At 42.2% G+C, this 20,116-nt stretch overlaps 1 protein-coding gene across 8 annotated transcripts in view; it reads left to right on the top strand.

Annotated features, from left to right (window-relative positions):
- Positions 1–20,116, top strand: part of HHAT (hedgehog acyltransferase) — a 382,998-nt gene that overhangs the window by 261,091 nt on the left and 101,791 nt on the right. For all 8 annotated transcript variants that reach the window (XM_011975810.1, XM_011975804.1, XM_011975809.1 and 5 more), the window contains one exon: positions 17,575–17,776. In XM_011975810.1, coding sequence (XP_011831200.1) covers positions 17,575–17,776 — 202 coding nt within the window. The remainder of the gene's footprint in view (positions 1–17,574; positions 17,777–20,116) is intronic.

The following is a 20,116-nucleotide window of genomic DNA, read 5'->3' as shown; positions in this document are numbered from 1 at the left end:
GGAGGGTATGAGAGATGCTGGAAAGAACACGGAGGACTCTGCAGCTGTGCCAGAGGCAGCTGTGTGCCCAGGGCTGGTGCTGCTGAGGAAGACAGTGAGCCACAGACCCACCACCCAGGAGTGTGTGTGGAGAGGAGCAGAAGGATAGGCATCAGACTAAAAAGACCTTTGCGCTAATGAGAGTTGGAGGTCACCCTTGGCATACATTCTAACATAGAGACTTGTATTCTCCAAGCAAGCTCCTCACTGAGGAGCTAGAACAGTGTGATTTGAAGTGACTGAGCTGCAGGAGAGGTCACTTAAGGCGGTGCTATCAAGTCATAAGGTGACGCAGCAGGAAAGTGGTGCTAACTAGATGGGCTAGCAATATTGGCCCCGCAGGTGAACTCTGAAGAGTAGCTTGGTTGCCCCCAGCAGTCCAGCCCATTCTAGCATCCCTCTGGATGGTTCTTGGCTTCTGGTGCCATAAGAGGGGCAAGTGTTAAAGCCCACAGCTTCACCTTAACTCCCATGCTTTGCAGCATGGACAGTCAGCCTTCTCCCCTGGCCTTCTCATTTAGGTAAATAGGGAATGCTCTTGAAGGAGCCTCTCTCAATCTCTTGGCCTCGGCCGTCGAATTGAAAAAGGATCAGCTTCTTAACCTCTGAAAATAAACTGTCTGATCTGCGCTACCCAAGGCAAAGATGGTGAGCTCTGGATCAGCTACTTCTGCCCTTCACATTGTCTCTGGGCATGAACCAGATACGTAGCATCTCCTCCATGCCTTTCCCTTTCTTGTCAGGAAAGCTAATGGTGTTAGAGACCCAGATCTGCTGATTTGGTTACTGGCTGTTAGATTCAAGTCAACACACGCCGCCTGGGTAAATGAGGCTCCACAGGCATGCGGGCGCTTGGAGGGCATCTCTTTGTTCTTTGGCTCCATGAAATGGCTTTGCTTGGCAGCTGCCCCTTGCCTACAATTTCTCCTGTCATAGTCTTGGAAGGCAGGACCATGTTGTGGGTGGGAAGAGTTTGGAACAGCACATCTCTTATTTGGACCCAGCTGCTTCTCTGTATCCCCACACTCAGGACCTGGCTTCTCTCTGCAGCAACATTAGCTGCCTGTACTGGGGAGTGACTAATTACTCTCATCTTCTCTGCCTGCCTTTCTCAGGGGTAAGGTAAAGTCGAGCTCAGTACTCTCCGACCCATAAAACTTCTTTTCTCATCTTGACCCCACACTTGAGAGGGAGCCTTCCAAGCAAGTGAAATGCCATCAGTATGGTGCACTTCTTTCCCCAACCCTTGGGAAGTGGTTGTTTCCTAGCCTGGACCACCATGTTAATATCCAGATCTACAGCTGACATCTTTGGATTTCTTACGACTTTAGTGCATGAACAGAAGCATTTTTAATCTACTGAAGACTCTGCCTTGTATGTCACACGTTTAATGTCATCCTTAGACTGCCTCTGTCTGTAAAATGCCAGCTCTTAAAATATTAATCTCTAATGTGCACTCAAGAGTTTACTCAATTACCACGGGATTTTTCAAATAAGCATCATCATCCCCGCAGCCCTGACTGCATTAAGAGAAAAATGCTTACCGGGCCATTGTTTCCTGAGCATGGGATGATGTTCTTGCTTTGTTTCCGTAAATGTTACACTGGCACGGCTGTGTTGGCTACTGCAGATTTATTGTCATTCATGCCCAAGCTCAAGCATTATCAGTTTTCCCTTTTAGTGCCAAACTTTAAAAGGTGCCATCTCTGATAGGGATCGTGAATCATAATTACGGTAAATGAGAGGCAGTTGAAACAGTTCTGTCAAAGCTGATTTGTCAGAGTGCGGATTTCAGTCCGGAGAGGGAGCAGCCGCCTCATTACCACCAGCAGTCATTCCACTTTGATTATTTTTTTGAAAATCACATCAGTTTCAGAGACCTTTATTTTCTTTCCTCCTGAAGACAGTCTTGAGTGTCAGTGTTTTGCAAAGGGTATCCATATAATACTTGCTGGCTTTTTCTCCCACTTTTATCCCTTTCTGGGCATTGAAACTCACCTGTGGCCACCCTAGATGACCATTTTCGTTTCCAGTATGCCTTTAAGAAAGCCCAGGATACAATAGAAATGTGCTATTAGGAAATAATTTGTTACCTTGAGTCAAGATTAATCTCAGGCTTCCTACAAGTAACCCTTTTGGCTGGGTTTTGTGGCTCGTGCCTGTAATCCCAGTGACTTGGGAGGCCAAGGTGGGAGGATCGCTTGAGGCCAGGAGTTTGAAACCAGCCTGGGCAACATAGTGAGACCTGGTCTCTAAAATATAAAAAAAACGTAGCCAGGCATGGTGGTGTATACTCGCAGTCCCAGCTACTCAGAAGGCTGGGATGGGAGGATCCGTTGAGCCTAAGAGTTTGAGGCTGTAGTAAGCAATGATTGCACCAGTACATTCCAGCCTGAGCAACAGAGTGAGACCCACCACTCAAACTCTCCCCTGTGCATTTTGCACTTGCCGATGCATTTTAATTTTGGTTAAAAGACGAGAGTTAACTTCATGGCAGCAGAGGGGTAGGGAAAATGGGAAACTCAAAAGCATAAGCTAATATTTCAGGAGCTCTGTGTTCTGAATCCCAATCAGGGAAGACAGATCCCCTCTGCTTTGATAGAAACCAGTAGCAAACAGCACACTATTGTGATATTTTGTAACTCTTCAAGAGCGTTTATGCTTATGTCTCAAATGTTCCCAGACCTTTATAGACCTTTCAAGAGGCTTCATTCCCTGGTTCTCTCCTAGCCCTTCAGCTGTTCCTAGTTGTAAATCAAAAACCAGAAAAGTGATTGCCACTGAAATCTGTGACCCTGACTTACTCATCCCTACATCTGCCCTACTCTGTGCTTTAAGGTACTTTTAAGGTTCTGACTCCACACTACTCTTTTTTTTTTTTTTTTTTTTTGAGACGGAGTCTCGCTCTGTTGCCCAGACTGGAGTGCAGTGGCGTGATCTCAGCTCACTGCAAGCTCCGCCTCCTGGGGTCACGCCATTCTCCTGCCTCTGCCTCCTGGATAGCTGGGACTACAGGCGCCCACCACCACACCTGGCTAATTTTTTTGTATTTTTAGTAGAGACGGGGTTTCATCGTGTTAGTCAGGATGGTCTTGGTCTCCTGACCTCGTGATCCTCCCACGTCAGCCTCCCAAAGTGCTGGGATTACAGGTGTGAGCCACCGCGCCTGACCCACACTACTCTTTTTGTGACCTGCGAACACGCTGGAATTGAAGTGACGTGCCTGGCCAAGGAAGAGGTATCGTCAGGAAAGTTAACCCAAGTAATACAGCAAAGGCCAACTCTTGGCCTCCTGGACCCCATCCCCTCGCAGATATCGAATACTGATGGGCACAGCCATGGTTTTATTTGATGCTTTTAAAGTTAAGGTCATATATGTTAAATATCACAACTTGAGTGCTTTAATTTTAAAAACATGTAACCCTGGAGTTTTGCTTTTTGGTTAAATCTCCCTTTTCTTTTGGTAGTTCCAGCAGCTTTCTTGGAGAGGTTGGCGTTGGTATGTGTCCCCCCCATCAGTCCCCGCCAGCCGTCCCTTTTGCTCAGGGTATCTCCTGTTGGTATCTGTGATTTAGTCTGACTTTGTAAATATTCCCTCGAAACCCCACAGCACTTTAGAGGAGAACACAGTGGCGGCAGACATAAACAGTGATATTTACTTATGAAGTCACAGTTTCTAGCTGGAGAATCATCTTTTGTTTACAGGGAGTGACAGTCAAAGAAAAGAAGAGGCAAGAGAGATGAATCAGGGAAATGAGAAGGATGAAGGAAAGAGCAGGAGACAAAGGAAATTCACTAGGATTTATTGAGCATCCTCCTGAATTCGGAGTCTAAATTAGACTCTGGTGGACTAAGAAGGGAAATTTTATAATTCTGTGTTGCAGGTATTGATGTAAGGTGGGGAATCCTGCATGCTGTCAGGCCTGGTGAGGTAGCTCAGAAGTACTAAAGAGCAGCACATCGGCAAGTTGAAAGAAATCATTTAGGTTGAGATGAATGCATGAATCTTAAAGAGGTAAAGAATCAAAGGGTGAGATTGGCTGGGGAAATTTTCCTGGAAGTGAATGTTAAACCCATTTTGAAAGATCAAATGATGGAAAAGACTGACCAGAGGCCTTCTGTGCTTGGGGGATGGGATGGCATGGCATGATTACAAGGCCCAGGTTTGGGCAGGAATGAAGTTAATGACTGGGGTGGAGAATCTATTTTGGAGGCTGGTAAGATGAAATTAGTGGCATAAGAGGCAGTTGGAGAATGACTTAGAAGAAGCCAAGCTGATGGGTTTAATTTAGGCCATAATACAATGGGAATCCACTGGAAGTGGGACCCCCGAAGGTAGAGACTTGCCCACCCTTATTAGACTAGATGCTTTCTGACCACAAAGAACTTGCCTCTTCTTTTCCTTTATGTTACACACGTCAGCTGTTGATTTTTGTTTTTGCTAACTGACCAACAGACCAGACTTCATATGTGTGGTACTGGGTTGCTTTGAAAACCTGGAGTATACACCTATCAAGGCCATGGACCCTGCCTCTGGGGCCCTCTCCAGCTTGGCTGCCACAAAATCATTACACCATAAACCCAGATGAGGAATGAAATGCTTCGGGAACCAGCTAGGCATTTCTTTATTGCACTTGTCCTCAGAGCACTTTCTTCCAGAGACTCCAAGGCATTGTACCAGCACAGTAACCTTTAAGTTGTACAAGTTTATTTTAGAGTGAACATTTTCCTAACAGCCATGATAAATGAGTTTGAAGATTAGGACCGGCAGGAGTGGCACTGAATAGGATGTGAGTGAGAGGCAGAGATGGAAAGGAAACATCCAGGAGAAACCCATAGTTCACATGCTGATTAGAGGGGTGTATGCCCAGGATGGTGGCAATTTTAATCCCTGGATTTGGGATCTGCTGATGGAGCAAAGGTTGGGAAATGCCTTGGGGGCAAGGGTGGGCTCTTTCCCCTACCCCTTCTCCTCCTGACTGTGCAGTGGGAGAAGTCATGCATCCCTTCATCATACGGACATCCTCATTTGCCCCTTTACTTCTGGCTTTTCGTATCCCCCCACCCCGCCCCCACCTTTTCCTCTGGCCTAGGGAAGCTTATAAATGCTTTTAGCATCCTCCTGGGAGAAAGGTGGGAAGACAGGCAGGCAGCCAGAAAATGTTGGTGGTTATTAAACTGAGGCTTCAAGGACCTTTTTATTAGCAATTAGACTCAGCTTTGCAGCACTAAAGAGTGTAAATTCCCACTCTGTCTCCTTTGCTCAAACCTCCAAAGAATCTGTTTTATATAGTATTTATTTATAACCCAGAATAGACCTGGGCCTGGGAGCCCTGGGGATGCTGAGGCTTCAGCGTGCTCTCAAGCAGAAGAAGAGGGTCCCCAGGGAGGGAAACAGTACATACCCCTTTCTGGTGTTCACCTCCCCTGGGCCTTGGCATGTCCCTGTTTGTGACTGGGAGCTAGTTTTGATGCATGACATCTTGAAAAGTGCTTTTGGTGCTTTTGCTTTGCTTGCTTGTTTTACAGTCTCTGGTGTGAAGATTGTAATACCACAAAGACACATGTGTCATCAGGACTTTGACCTCCCAGGACATCATTAGGTCACTTAAACTGATAAAATGTGTAAACCTGTATAAGGACTTTCTTTAGACAGTTAGTTACTGCAGTAACTCATTATAAGAAAAGGACTTGGTCAGGTGACTTTTCTACTTGGCAGATAAAAGGGGAACCTGAAGGGAAGGGTGACAGTTATTTGATGGCAAAATGTTGGAGATAGACAAAATCGTAGTAGGTACTGCCTTACCCTGGCACACCCACATACCTTCTGCAGGCTCCTCCGCAGCCAGTGTTAGGTGTGTGGAGAACAGCTGGCTGTCATCTGGATTAAGCATAACCAACAGGTATATGTGGGTGTTGAATCCATAGCTTTGACCCAATAGCACTAAGTGACCTGGATCTGATAGTGACACTTTTAGGACTAATGGTTTCAAGTAAAGAACATCCCTGAGCAAGCAGTTCAGTGTTCTTGGTGTCTTCAAATGCTGATGAAAGATATAGGAGTGCTACTTGTTATGATAATGGCTTTTTAAAACCCCAGCTTTATTGGAGTGTAACTGATACACAAAAATTGCACATATTAATGTGTACAATTTGATGCGTTTGGACATATGCATGCATCCATGAAACCATCAACATAATCAAAGTAATAAGCATATCCATCACCTCCAAAAGTTTCCTTGTACCCCTTTGGGTTTTGTGTGTGTGTGTGTGTGTGTGTGTGTGTTAAGAACACTTAACATGATATTCGTTGAATGAAGTATGCTGCTGCTGGCCCATTATTAGTAAGTATAAACCTTTCATGTGTATGCAGTGTTAAAATCTCCAGAGTTCTATTCATGGGCACAGCATATCTTTCCATTTTTTGTGTGTGTTTACTTTCTTTCATCAATGTTTTATGGTTTTCAGTGTACAAATCTTTTGCCTTCTTGGCTAAATTTATTCCTAAGTATTTTATTCTTTGTCATTCTAATTTTTTCTTTTCTTTTTTTTTTTTGTTAAAAATGATATTTTTTCTTAATTTTCTTTTTGGGTCATTTATTGTTTATAGGAAATCAACTGATTTTTATGTTACTTTTATATCCTCCAATTTTACTGAATTTGTTTATTAGTTCTAATGGGTTTTTTGTAGTCTTTAGGGTTTTTTATATATAAGATCATGTTATCTATAAACAGACATAATGTTATTTCTTCCTTTCCAATTCGTATGCCTTTTATTTATTTTTCTTTTCTGATTACTCTAGCTAGTACTTCCAATACTATGTTGAAAAGATGTGGTGAGAGTGGGCATTCTTGCTTGTTGCCGATCTTAGCAAAAAGACTTTCAGTTTTTCAATGTCAAATATGTTAGCTGTGGCTTGTCATATATGGCCTTTATTGTACTGAAATAAATTTCTTCCGTACCTAGTGTGTTGAGAGTTTTTAATCATAAAAGTTTGTCTAATTTTGTCAAATGCTTTTTCTCCATGTATTAAGATGATAACGAAGGCTTTTGTCCTTCATTCTGTTAATGTGATGTATCATGCTAATTGATTTGTGTAAGCTGAGACATCCTTGCACCTTAGGGGTAGATTCCAGTTAATCATGATGAACCAATTCTTTCAACATACCGTTGAATTTTGTTTTCTAGTATTTTGTTGAGTATTCTTACATCTATGTGCATCAGGGATATTGGCCTGTAGGTTTGTTTTTTTTTTGTTTTGTTTTGTTATTGAGATGGAGTCTCACTCTGTCACCCAGGCTGGAGTGCAGAAGTGCAATCTTAGCTCACTGCAACCTTTGCCTCCTGAGTTCAAGCAATTTTCCTGTCTCAGTCTCCCAAGTAGCTGGGATTACAGGAGGCATGCACCACCACACTGGGCTAATTTTTGTATTTTTAGTAGAGACAGGGTTTCACCATGTTGGCCAGGCTGGTCTTGAACTCCTGACCTCATGTGATCTGCCTGCCTCAGCCTCTCAAAGTTCTGGGATTACAGATGTGAGCCACTGTGCCCAGCTGACCTGTAGTTTTTTAATGATGTCTTTGTCTGGCTTTGGTATCAGGGTAATGATAGCCTCATAAAATGAGTTTGGAAGTGTTCTTTTTCTTCCGTTCTTTTGACGGTTGGAGAAGGATTGGTATTACTTTTTCTTTGAATGTTTGTTAGAATCCACCAGTGAAGCCATCAGGTCCTGAGCTTTTCTTTGTTGTGAGGTTTTTAATTACTAATTCAATCTCTTTGTTATTAGTCTGTTTAGATTTTCCTGATTCTTTCTTGGTAGGTTGTATGTTTCAAGGTATATGTGCAAAAGATGCTCAATATCACCAGTCATCATGGAAATGAAAATCAAAATCACAATGAGGTATCACTTCATATGTGTTAGGATGGCTATCATTTTCTAGAAAAACAAAGGTAACAGGTGTTGGTGAGGATGTGGAAAAATAGAACTCTTGTACATTGTTGGTACAGCCACTATGGAAAACAGTATGGAGATTCCTCAGAAAAATAAAAAAAGAGCTACTATGTGATTCAGCGATCGCACTTTTGAGTATATAAAATAATGGAAATCAGTATCTAGAAGAGATATCTATACTTCCATATTAATTTCAGCATTATTCACAACAGCCAAGATATGGACATAACCTAAATATCTATTGATATATGGATTGATAAAGAAAATGTGGTATATACATACAATGTAACATTATTCAGCCTCAAAAAAGAAGAAATTCCTGCCAGTTGCAACATCATCGATGAACGTGAAGAATATTCTATTCAGTGAGATAAGCCCATAACAGGACAAATACTGTATGATTCCAGTTATATATAAGGCTATGAAGGTGAAATAAGCTCATGATAGAAAGAGAAATACTGTATGATTCCACTTACATGAGGGATCTAAACATAGTCAAACTCCGCATGCATGCAGATGTTCACTGTAGCACTATTCACAATAGCAAGGACATGGAATCAACCTAAAAGCCCATCAATGGTAGATTGGATAAAGAAAAAGTGGTTCATATCCACCATAGACTACCATGCAGCCATGTAGAACAATGAGATCACACACTTTGCAAGAACATGGATGGAACTGGAGGCCATTATCTTTAGCAGAAACAGAAAACCACATACTCCATGTTCTCACTTATAAGTGGGAGATAAAAGATGACACATGGACACACAGAGGGGAATGACAGACACCACAGATAGAGGGTGGGAGGAGGGAGAGAATCAGGAAAAATTGCTAATGGATACTAGGCTTAATATCTAGGTGATGAAATAATCTGTATGACAAACCCCCATGACACGAGTTTACCTATATAACAACCAGCACATGTACGCCTAAACTTAAAGGTTAAAAACTAGTCAAACTCATAGAAGCGAAGAATAGAATGGTGGTTGCCAGGTGCCAGGGGTGAGAGGAAGGGGGTCTTTTCCTTATCAATAGATACAAAATATTGGTTATGCAAGATGAAGAATTTCTAGAGATCCACTGGGTAGCGTTGTGCCTATAGTTAACGATACTGTATTATGCATTTAAACAATTGTTAGCAGTGTAGATTTCATGCTAAGTGTTCTTGTCATGATTTAAAAAAAATTAAATGTGGATCCAGAGTCTTTATATATTGTCTCATCTGATCTTCACAGCAACTCATACTCAAAGAAGGTTTTAGTGCTGCTAGTGCATACTCAGTGTGTATATTTAAGCTGAGAAGTTTACTTGACAAGTTTGGGGTTACAGAAGTTGGTGAGTGGCAGAGCAGGGCCAAGGTCACATCTTCTAGCTCTCAAGCACTGCCCTCTTTCTTGTCCTCCACTTCACCACTGTTGCTGCTTGGGCTGTTTTCTAGTGACAGATGTGCTTAGACTGAGCCATTCATACTCTCTCAGCCTCTCTTTCTGTGAGAAAGATAGAGCTTTTGTGAAGCCAGAGTTTGGGTTTTGAACTATGAAGGTGTGGTTGAATCTTTCTCTAAGATGGAGGCTACAAGCTTGGGTTTATCAGCACAGTACTTCAACTCACTGAACTACCAGCTCAGTGAGAAAAGAAAGAAATTATTATTTTTTAAATGTTGGCATCTAATTACATTTACCTAGAAGTTGAAGTGTAGGCTAAATATAGCTTGAATTTAATTTCTATTTTATAAATTCTACAATGTTCTGTTGCCAAAGAGGGCATAGAATTTTTAATAGATAATTTTCAGAATTGCATATGAAGCTTTTATACAGCATCTTTTAGTAAAGGAGCTGAGAATTAGCCCAGCTCAAAATATTTTCTCTGCTTTGAAAATAGACTCCTCTTAGCCTTCTGGAGGATGACAAAGCCTATGGTTGCCCATTAACCAACTGCTGGTTATTACTTATTAAGATGCTGCTATTATCTCTACTGGACAGAGAGATATTAAAAGCAAATTATATTCCTTTTTGTGTGCATCTTCCTTTGAAAACTTTTTTTCCTTATTTCTTAAAAAGGGGGGGGGGATATGTATACAGAATGTGCAGGTTTGTTACATAGGTATACGTGTGTCATGGTGGTTTGCTGCTATGGTGACCTGTCCTCTAAGTTCCCTCCCGCCACCTTCCACCCCCTAACAGGCCCTGGTGTGTGTTGTTCCCCTCTCTGTGTCCATGTGTTCTCATTGTTCAATTCCCACTTATGAGAACATGCACTGTTTGGTTTTCTGTTCCTGTGTTAGTTTGCTGAGGATGATGGTTTCCAGCTTCATCCATGTCCCTGCAAAGGACGTGATCTCATTCCTTTATATGGCTGCATAGTATTCTACACATTTTCTTTATCCAGTCTATCATTGATGGGCATTTGGGTTGATTCCAAATCTTTGCTATTGTGAATAGTGCTGCAAAAAACATACGTGTGCATATGTCTTTATAGTAGAATGATTTATATTCCTTTGGTTATATACCCAGTAATGGGATTGCTGGGTCAAATGGTATTTCTGGTTCTAGATCCTTGAGGAATTGCCATACTGTCTTCCACAATGGTTGAACTAATTTACATTCCCACCAACAATGTGAAAGCGTTCCTATTTCTCCACAGCCTAGCCAGCATCTATTGTTTCCTGACTTTTTAATAATCACCATTCTGACTGGTGTGAGATGGTATCTCATCGTGGTTTTGATTTGCATTTCTCTGATGCTGAGGGATGTTGAGCTTTCTTTCATATGTTTATTGGTCACATAAATGTTTTCTTTTGAGAAGTGTCTGTTCATATCCTCTTTCCACTTTTTGATGGGATTATTTGTTTTTTTCTTATAAATACGTTTAAGTTCCTTGTAAATTCTGGATATTAGACCTTTGTCAGATGGGTAGATTGTGAAAACTTTTTATAAGTAGATGTGTAGCTTCCTTTGTGATATCTACCTAGAAGATGGAGATTTGACTGGAGGGTCATCATTGGCTATGAGAAAGAGCACTAAAATGTGGGCCAAGGCCAAAGCCAGAGCCAGGGTTGGGTCAGGGGAGCTACTGCCCATGAGAACTGGGCTCAGGACAGCACAGCCAGCTCTGTAGAGAAACCTGAGCACAGGGACTGGTCTCAGGGCCCAGATGAAGCCAAGGTGAGGTCACCTCACCACCAGTGTAACATGGACAAAAGTCTTGCCTTTCCTAGCCACTAAAGGCTCTGTTCTTTGAAGGACTAGTACTTTTACTTTGGGTGGTAAATCTCTTAGGGTTAGAGTAGTTCCAGAGGTGTAGTGACACATACTTTTGACTTTAATAGGGTAATTAGGATTACAAAGTATGGAGAAACTTCAGGGTCTTTCAGTGGTCTGTATTCTTTAGGAACAGGTGTCTTCCAAAGTCTCCCAGTACCTGGTACAGGACCTTATAACCAATCTTCCCTTTGTTCCTGTTGCTTATAATGGGTCCATGACAATGGTGACAATTTACAACAAGTTTAAAAGCTATTCGAGGCTATCAGCAGTAAATGGAAATTGTGTTATGTATATAAGTACTGTTGACTAGTAGCTGTGTAATACACACATACATGCATATGCATACGCACATCACATATCTAGTGCTGTCTGAATGAATCTTATAATTTAGTTCAAATGACACCCATAATAGATGCATTTTGGTAAATAGCTATTCAATCAGCGGAACAGACAGTACACACCGTAGGTTCCTGGGTTAAACTGCAAGCTGGAAAATGCAAAAGAGACTTCCTGGACATGGAAAATCAACTGGAGTTTATAGACTGAGTAGGTGTTGGAAAATCAGGGAGGATGGAGGAATATCTTCTAGATGTGGAAATGGTATGACCAAGGGCACGGAGCTATCAAATTCTCCTTTATTCAGGATTTTAGGATTTGTCACCAGAGCCAAGTGGGGAGAAGGGAAATAAGGGTGGAAAGTTAAGGCGGAGCTGGAGTAGGATGTCAGCAACTGCCTGCCCTAGCCCGGCCAAGGAATAGGTAAATAATGACAGGAAACCAGCAAGCCCACCTCGGCTCAGTGCAGGAGACAGTAAAAGCCACGTCCGTCAGTGTCTGGTGCTTCATCTTCATACCTTATTGGGGTCTGGGATTAGTCTGTCATAGAATTAAGTGGTAAATGTAGCAAGCCAAGGAGCTATTGTATGGGTCCTTGGAAAAAGGAAGTGTTGCGATTTTTAGATAAATGCGTTTACCACATGGATTGTTTCCACCCCGTCTCCCACTGTAGGGCATATATTTGTGTTGTTTTTCATAGTAGGTGTGAGGGAGCTAGATACTTTCTTCTCCCTTTATGTACCTCTACTCAGCATCACCCTAGCCACCAACTTTTTGTGCCCCACTTCTGAAATAGGCAGATGTCTGCAGGATGTCAGGGAGTTGAGATAGCAGGTGTTATCTCTGCTTGTGGGACAGAGGGTGACTACTTAGTCGCTCAAAAGCAGAAGTTATACCTCTTGTCTTCTGACACTGAACAGTGGCTAACAGAGCTCATTGGCTCAAATCCCTTTGTAAATTGTAAGCATTATTCTCTTGAGCAAGAATTCTTTCCTAGAAAGGACATTTTTCAGTTAATAAAACATCAGTGGATGTTTCTGTGGAGACTGCTTTCAAGATTTGGTTAAACAGGAAATATATCACCAAAAACACAACATTCTAGGTGCAGATTTTACCTCTCCTGTGTAAAATAGGCCTAGTTATTTCCTTGGAGGGTTGTTTTAATGATCAGAAATAGTATGCATGAAGCCTCTGGCGCATGGGCACTGAGTAAAGGGTAGAAGTCATCAATACTGTCTACATTTTATATGGATTCTTCCTCCTGAGTTGGGGGTGTGCTATGGTGCATTGATTCGGTGAGATGCTTTTAAATTAAGAAGGTGGCTGCAGCATTTTCTATAAGCGGTGACCACACGAAGCCAGCCAGGCCGAGGCAGGCTTCATGAAGACTCAGCCTGACACAGTCACTGATGAGAAGCAAGGTTTTTAGTTTTGCTTTGCTGAGAAGGTGGTGCTGATTGCTTTCTTCCATTGGGAAATCAATTTACTGTGCAGCGAATCTTAGTAAGCAGTTTCATACTATTGCTTTTCTAAAAAAAGAGACATGTTTCTGTTTTTATTAATCATGAAACTGACAGAAGATGGTAGAATTTGTAAAAGAAAATAACCTGTTTGCTCTCCTTTTTACCACACGTACTGTTTTCTAGAAATTAAGAATAAAGAAGGGATTTTTATCTTCCAGTCTTGAAACTATACCCTCTTCTGGTTTGAAACAAACAGCCTCATGTCCTTGGAGACCTGCCATATATGAATTTCTGGAATAAAAGGAATTTTCAGAGATGTTTGTCTGCTGTCATTTTGAAGGCAAAGTGACAGAGCCTTGGTTCCAGGAGATGCCCAAAATAGCTGGGCATGTAATTTTGGGGCTAGATGTTTCCTGATCACAAGCTTGAAAACGTGTCCTCCTTGGAGTTGAATTCAAGATCAAGTACCATTGGTGTGGAGAATGAGAGGGTTTTATGCTATGGTTTTCTGACATATACAGTGCAGCTAATTTGTGTGTGTGTATGTGTGTGATGGAGTCTCACTCTGTTGCCCAGGCTGGAGGACAATGGTGCTCACTGCAACCTCTGCCTCCCAAGTTCAAACAATTCTCCTGGCTCAGCCTCCCAAGTAGCTGAGACTATAGGTGTGCACCACCACACCTGGCTAATTTTTGTATTTTTAGTAGAGACAGGGTTCACCATGTTGGCCAGGCTGGTCTTGAACTCCTGACCTCAAGTGACCCCCCAGCCTCGGCCTCCCAAAGGTCTGGGATTACAGGCGTGAGCCACTGTCCCTGGCTGCAGCTCACTTTTAATTAGTAAGATACGATTTAAACAATAGCAACCACAACAACATGAAGCAGGTTGGGTGAAAAGAGAATTTGATAATCTGTTTTATAAAATAGCCCTCTGCACAGTTTCCTTAAAGAGAAGTCGTTCTTCATCCTTTTGCAATAGGTTTGATCACCCTATTTTATTTTTACATACAACACTGGTTATGTAAAGTTAAGAGCGGCCTCATGATGGGCCAGCGGTTACCTCCATGCAGGTAGGAAGCAGCGTAATTCTGGCCCATTTTTTGCCTCTGCTGAGTATTCTACACCAATAACCAAGCAGCCTCTAGGGGGCAGCAGAACACCGGATAAGACCACTGTGCCCTGGGCTGTCAGGCTTTTCTGACTTGTCATCCAGCCCCTCCTTTGTGTCCTTGGCGCAGAACCCAAGCTTCTCTTTGCCTACCAAAACTCATCCTCTTGGCCTTGCCAGAATGAGAGGCTTCGCCCTTCAGCCTCCTTTGCCCCACTGTTTTCGCTCACACCCTTCTCCCCTGCACTCTGAAACCTTCCTAGTCTACTTTGTACCATGTCACATAGCTTAATGATGGGACTTGTTTGCTATTGTTTCACAAGCAGGTATGCCCATCCTTATAGCAAGAACAAAGTCATGTCTGTTTCCCATAGTGCCAGGAATTCCCTGAAGGCCTAAAGACATGCTCAACAGCAGGTGGAAGATTCGGTAATCTGTATTGAGTGCTTGATGCCTATTTGCTAACTTGATTGTCAAGATGGTCCTGTTTTTGCACAAATGAAAGAATTGGCTTTGCTTTACTTATTTCTGAAACTGCTACATTCTCACATACCTTCCAGTTTAATAGTTCCTGATTGGGGTGATATATAGAGGACTTTAAAAATTAGCCCACGGATGTAATGGAAGCAGTAAGTTGGGTGTACAGTTGCAGATTTGCTTCTTGGTCTTTCTCCTCCCCAACTGTGTACCTTGGGCAAATTAATTTCTCAACCTCAGTTTCCTCACCCATAAAATGGGATTATGTAAGGTGATCAAATAATTTATTATCCAAACTGGAAACTGGAACATATTTGAGAGTGGAGGATGTCAAAGAAAAACCAGATATAGGTAGTAGTTGAAGCAGTAAAAAAATTTATTTGGGAACTATTGTAATAGGGGAAAAGAGACCTCAGTATGGAACTGGACTCAATTTTTTTTTTTTGACAGAGTCTTGCTCTGTCACCCAAGCTTGAGTGCAGTGGCATGTTTTCAGCTCACTGCAACCTTCACCTCCTCCTCCCAGGTTCAAGAGATTCTTCTGCCTCAGCCTCCCAAGTAGCTGGGACTACAGGCCCACACCACGATGCCTGGCTCATTTTTGTGTTTTTGGTTGAGACAGGATTTTGCCGTGTAGCCAGGCTGGTCTCGAACTCCTCATCTCAGGTGATCCACCCGCCTCGGCCTCCCTAAGTGCTGGGATTACATGCAAGAGTCACTGCACCCAGCCAGAACTGGGCTCAATTCTGAATACAGCTTGGACAAGGGGGGATATAGCCAAGGAGCAAGGTGGAGGTCATTGAGTAGACTACTATTAAGAGGAAACGTTGGGAAATAGGGGGATTCTGGCTAAACAGACTTAACAGGATTCCTCCTGAAGGCAGCCAGGGTGATCAGACACCAAGAGTAGGTGATGAAGAATTTGGCCAGATATTGGAGCATGATCAGATACTGCAGGTGGGGGGTTCGTTCTAAACCGACTTAGCAGTATTCTTGCTACAATAAAGATGGACACCAAGGTCGAGGCCTAGAGAGCTTAGAGGAGCTTGACTAAAGTTTAGTCAAGGAGAGAGTCTTTGTCCAGTGGCATAGTTTGAAGTAATTACAATGGTATAGTCTTTTAAAAGATTTATTGCCTGATAAGTTGCTTTTGTTTTTAGCTTGTCTACCTATACAGTTCTATTAAGCCAGGTGTGGTGGCTCACGCCTGTAATCCTTGCACTTTGGGAGGCTAAGGCAGGAGGATCACTTGAGGCTAGGAGTTTAAGACCAGCCTACGCAACTTTTATCATCTCTACAAAAAAAAAAATTTAAATTATCTGGGTGTGGTGGTGCATGCCTGTAGTCCCAGCTACTTGGGAGACTGAAGTGGGAGCATTGTCTGAGTTCAGGAGCTTGAGGTTGTGGTAAGCTAAGATTGCACCACTCCACTCCTGCCTGGGTAACATCTAGAGATGCTATCTCTAAAAATAAAATAGTCCTGTTGAAAACATTTTGACTAGAACAATTTCCTCTCCGAAAACAATTTTATTTCCTCCTCAAAAACAAGTTTGATCGCCTCCCCCAAATTAAAATGGTATATAAACAGGACAAGTGCTAAGTTGTTTAAAATGCTGGGGCAGTGGGTATAAACCATACATGTGGTGCTTTAAAGAATCAAACAAAGTAGTATATGTAAAGTGTCTAGTACTTGGAACATACTGTGTATTCAGAAAAGGATTTTCTCCTTTTCCCTCCTGGAGGAAGGTTGGACAAAGAAGCACTGATCAGCAATAAACAAAGGCCTATGGGTTTTTTTAAAAGGCTATTGCAAAAAGCTCCTAGCTTTCCAGGTCCTAACAGCCTAAGGTGTGAGTTTTGTCCAACTCAAGCAGGAAAATACTGACTGAAGAACATAGTCCTGTCTCTCTGTACTCAGGCAGCTGTCTCGGCAATAGAGAACATACCCAGGGGACGGCTGTGCATTTTGTCTGGTACTTTGGCTGCCCTGTGAGCACAGAGCCCTTTTCTTTGTTGTGAATTCACGACTGCTTCTGGGCAACCTGCCTAGAAAGCTGGGGAACCGTCTCTGGCACCCATCTGCTGCACCCAGCTCCTGCCTGTTTAGGAACGTGATCTTACCAACTGCATTTAAATAATGGGTTTACCATAAACTTAATAGTCTGAGCTGTAAAATCCGCACCTGCTGTATTAGTCCATTTTCATACTGCTATGAAGAAATACCCAAGATTAGGTAATTTATAAAGAAAAAACAGTTTAATGGACTCACAGTTCCACATGGCTGGGGAGGCCTCATAATCATGGCGGAAGGCGAAAGAGGAGCAAAGGCACATCTTACATGGTGCCAGGCAAGAGAGCCTGTGCAGGGGAACTGCCCTTTGTACAACCATCAGATCTCGTGTGAGACTTATTCACTATCACGAGAACAGCATAGGAAAAACCCACTCCCATGATTCAATTACCTCGCACTGGGTCCCTCCCATGACACATGGGGATTTTGGGAGCTACAATTCAAGATGAGATTTGGGTGGGATCGCAGCCAAACCATATCACCTGCCTTGAAGGTTGCTGGTCCCGTGTAGCCAGAAGCCTAACTGCCATTCTGTGATTGGATTTCCAGGATTGGGCCCGGGGCCACCCCTTTCAGAAACTCTAAATTCATGACTTCTTGCCCTGCCTCTTGTAAGTGCTATTTTGCTCTAGTAATGAGAGCTCTTGAGCCTGTGTGTTCATTTAACCTAACACCCTGCAGAGCTGAGGCTTGGGTTTTTGCCAACTCCTTGTGGGAGGGAGAATCCAAGGAATCTGGCCTCCTGGAAGCGAGGAAGGATCTGCATATGTGAACAGCAGTGTGCGACAGGAGAGTCAAGCCAGGGAGCAGGCAGAGTTGCAGGGCAGCCCTCTGCATGGCTCCTAACAGCCTCTTCTTTCTCTAGGTATGTGTACATTCCAGTGGGCGGGTCCCAGCATGGCCTGCTGGGGACACTGTTTTCCACGGCGATGACATTTGCATTTGTGAGCTACTGGCATGGCGGCTACGACTACCTCTGGTGCTGGGCAGCGCTCAACTGGCTGGGAGTCACCGTGGAGAATGGAGTCCGGAGGCTGGTGGAGACTCCCTGCATCCAGGACAGTCTGGTGAGCAGGGTCCTTGCTCCTGTGTTAGGGGACAGCTGAGCTAGGCAGATCAGGTCTAGGAGGGATGGGGCCATCAGATTCCCTGCCCTCACCGTGGGCCCTTTCTGCTAGGTTGGTTCAAAGTCCATATGCCTAGAGACAAGACAGCTGGAAAAGAAGCTTCTGTAGTGCATATGTGTGTTTGTGTGTGTGTGTGTGCGTATATATGTTATAACTATAAAAAATGTATTATGTAAAAATTAGAAAATTTAAACAAGAAAAAAACCTCCCTTCAACAGAAACCATGTTAAGATCCATTCTTCTAAATTTTTTCTATGTGTTTATACAAACAGACATATGTATGTAACATTAAAACAAATGCTATTACAGAGAGATGATTGTATCTGGACCACCTTTTTAAGTCACTGAGTCCATACCTAACCACCCTTTTTAATGGCTACATAGAATTCCCTTATGTGGATATGCCATAATTTATTTTAGTCTCCTATTATTAGTAATCATATTATTCTAAAGGTTTTTTGCAGCTGTCAGCTGTATTAAAATGAATATCATAACCAGGATGAATTCTCATAAGTGAAATTTCCAGGTTCAAGGTTTTTCTCTTCTTTAATGTTCCTTATGTATATTGCCTATTAACTCTTAACTGCCCTGTAGACAAAAGTACACTGGTTTATGTTTCTACCAATGGCGCATAAGAATGACCTTGCTAATATTGAGTATAACTGGAATTTTAAATCCTGATGGGTGTTGTATATAGTAGTATAAAAAACAACTAAGGTTTTAAGAAACAGTTCAACTTTACAGGAAAGTGATTTGGAAAATCAATTAAGCATTTCTCTTTACACATATATTTTAAGTGATTTTAAACTATGGGCATAGCTTTTATCTTGCAAATGTGGTATATGATATATTACAATCTTGTCGGAAATCATCAGTTCTGAAGATGCAGCAATATCCCTCTAACCCCAAAAAAAGTAGCTAAAAAGAAATGTGCTGGCATCGGTGTTCATGGCAGGCAATCACACACAGAAAATTTGAAAAATGATTAATGTGGCTAAATTCCACCAATATGAATAACTAAAGCAAATGCACTTTAAAAAACCCTGTCAAAACAGAATACATTTACATATGTTTTTATAAAGATAGCCATAGTACAAGTGGACAGTTATTTCAATAAAAACTGAAATAAACTGAGTAGTCAAACAACACATTGGAGGGGATTTAAATATGCTCATGTATGTATAAAGATAAATATTTTTGCAGCCATCAGGAGGAAGGAAATGCCAGTGGATTCTAATAGAAAATGGTATTTCAGTGAAAGCCATGGCTATGTAACACACAGGAAAACAAAAAAGGATGGTATCATAAAGATTTTAATCTTCCCTCAAATCTGAGCATTCTGCTCCAAAGCCTGAAAACACAGTTATCACCTTTGAAAGACAGAAGGTTCTTTTCAGCCCTGTCTGTAGCCCTATAACTCATTTCTATGCTGTTTCATGAAGCAGCTAACATTAACCTTGAACTTAATGTTAAGCAGTGCTCTGTGGCCTTTGAGCCATAGCTTATGCTAGTAATAATTTTAGAAATCTAAAACGTTGGAATAACCCAACTGTGCCATGTAGCCTGTGGCCTGTTCATTTTGGTTCAAAATAAATCGAGGCATCAGGCACATTTACTCACAGGATGAAGCTCTTGCCTGTCTACCTTGCTCCATCACAGCTTGCTTCAGGACTCACTCATTCACCTCACTTGACCTTCCATCTATAATTCAGGTACCTTGGTACATAGTAATTTTTGATATGCATTTTCTTGGCAAAATATTTGTCTTATATGTTGCAAATGTGATGTTTGGCTTGCATCTTTATTGAGCAAGAATATATTTTATGAAACCTATTTTTATCACCTACAAGCCTGGTAGGAGGTGACGGCTATTTAGACAATGTACTCCTTGAGTACATGGCCAGGTTCCCATTACTCTGTTTATCCCCATTGTCTGAGTGAGCCTCAGTGTTAAGTCAGTGTACAATTAGTGCTTTCATATCAGATCGATTCTTCAGTTCTTCCTCCACTTGTCCAGACATAGAGTCTTCCTCCAGTACCCTGTTTCTTGTGTAGTTCCACACAACATCCAAATGCACACAAATTTTTGAGGAAACTATTTCCCCACTTAGTTTACCCTTCTTCCCTCTCTTTCCATGAATCAGTTTCTTGTTCTTCTGTCAAAATCCAAATAAAGACTTACTGCCTCTGTGAGTTCATTCTGCATGCCCCTCACGTCCTCAGTATTATTCAGAGTTCTCCAGAGAAACAGATCAATAGGGTGTGTGTGTGTTTGGGTGG

Source organism: Mandrillus leucophaeus, unplaced genomic scaffold (assembly GCF_000951045.1).
Source record: "Mandrillus leucophaeus isolate KB7577 unplaced genomic scaffold, Mleu.le_1.0 Scaffold159, whole genome shotgun sequence".
Lineage (NCBI taxonomy): Eukaryota > Metazoa > Chordata > Mammalia > Primates > Cercopithecidae > Mandrillus > Mandrillus leucophaeus.
Note: the sequence above shows the minus strand (reverse complement) of the source record. Positions and strands in the feature narration are given on the sequence as shown.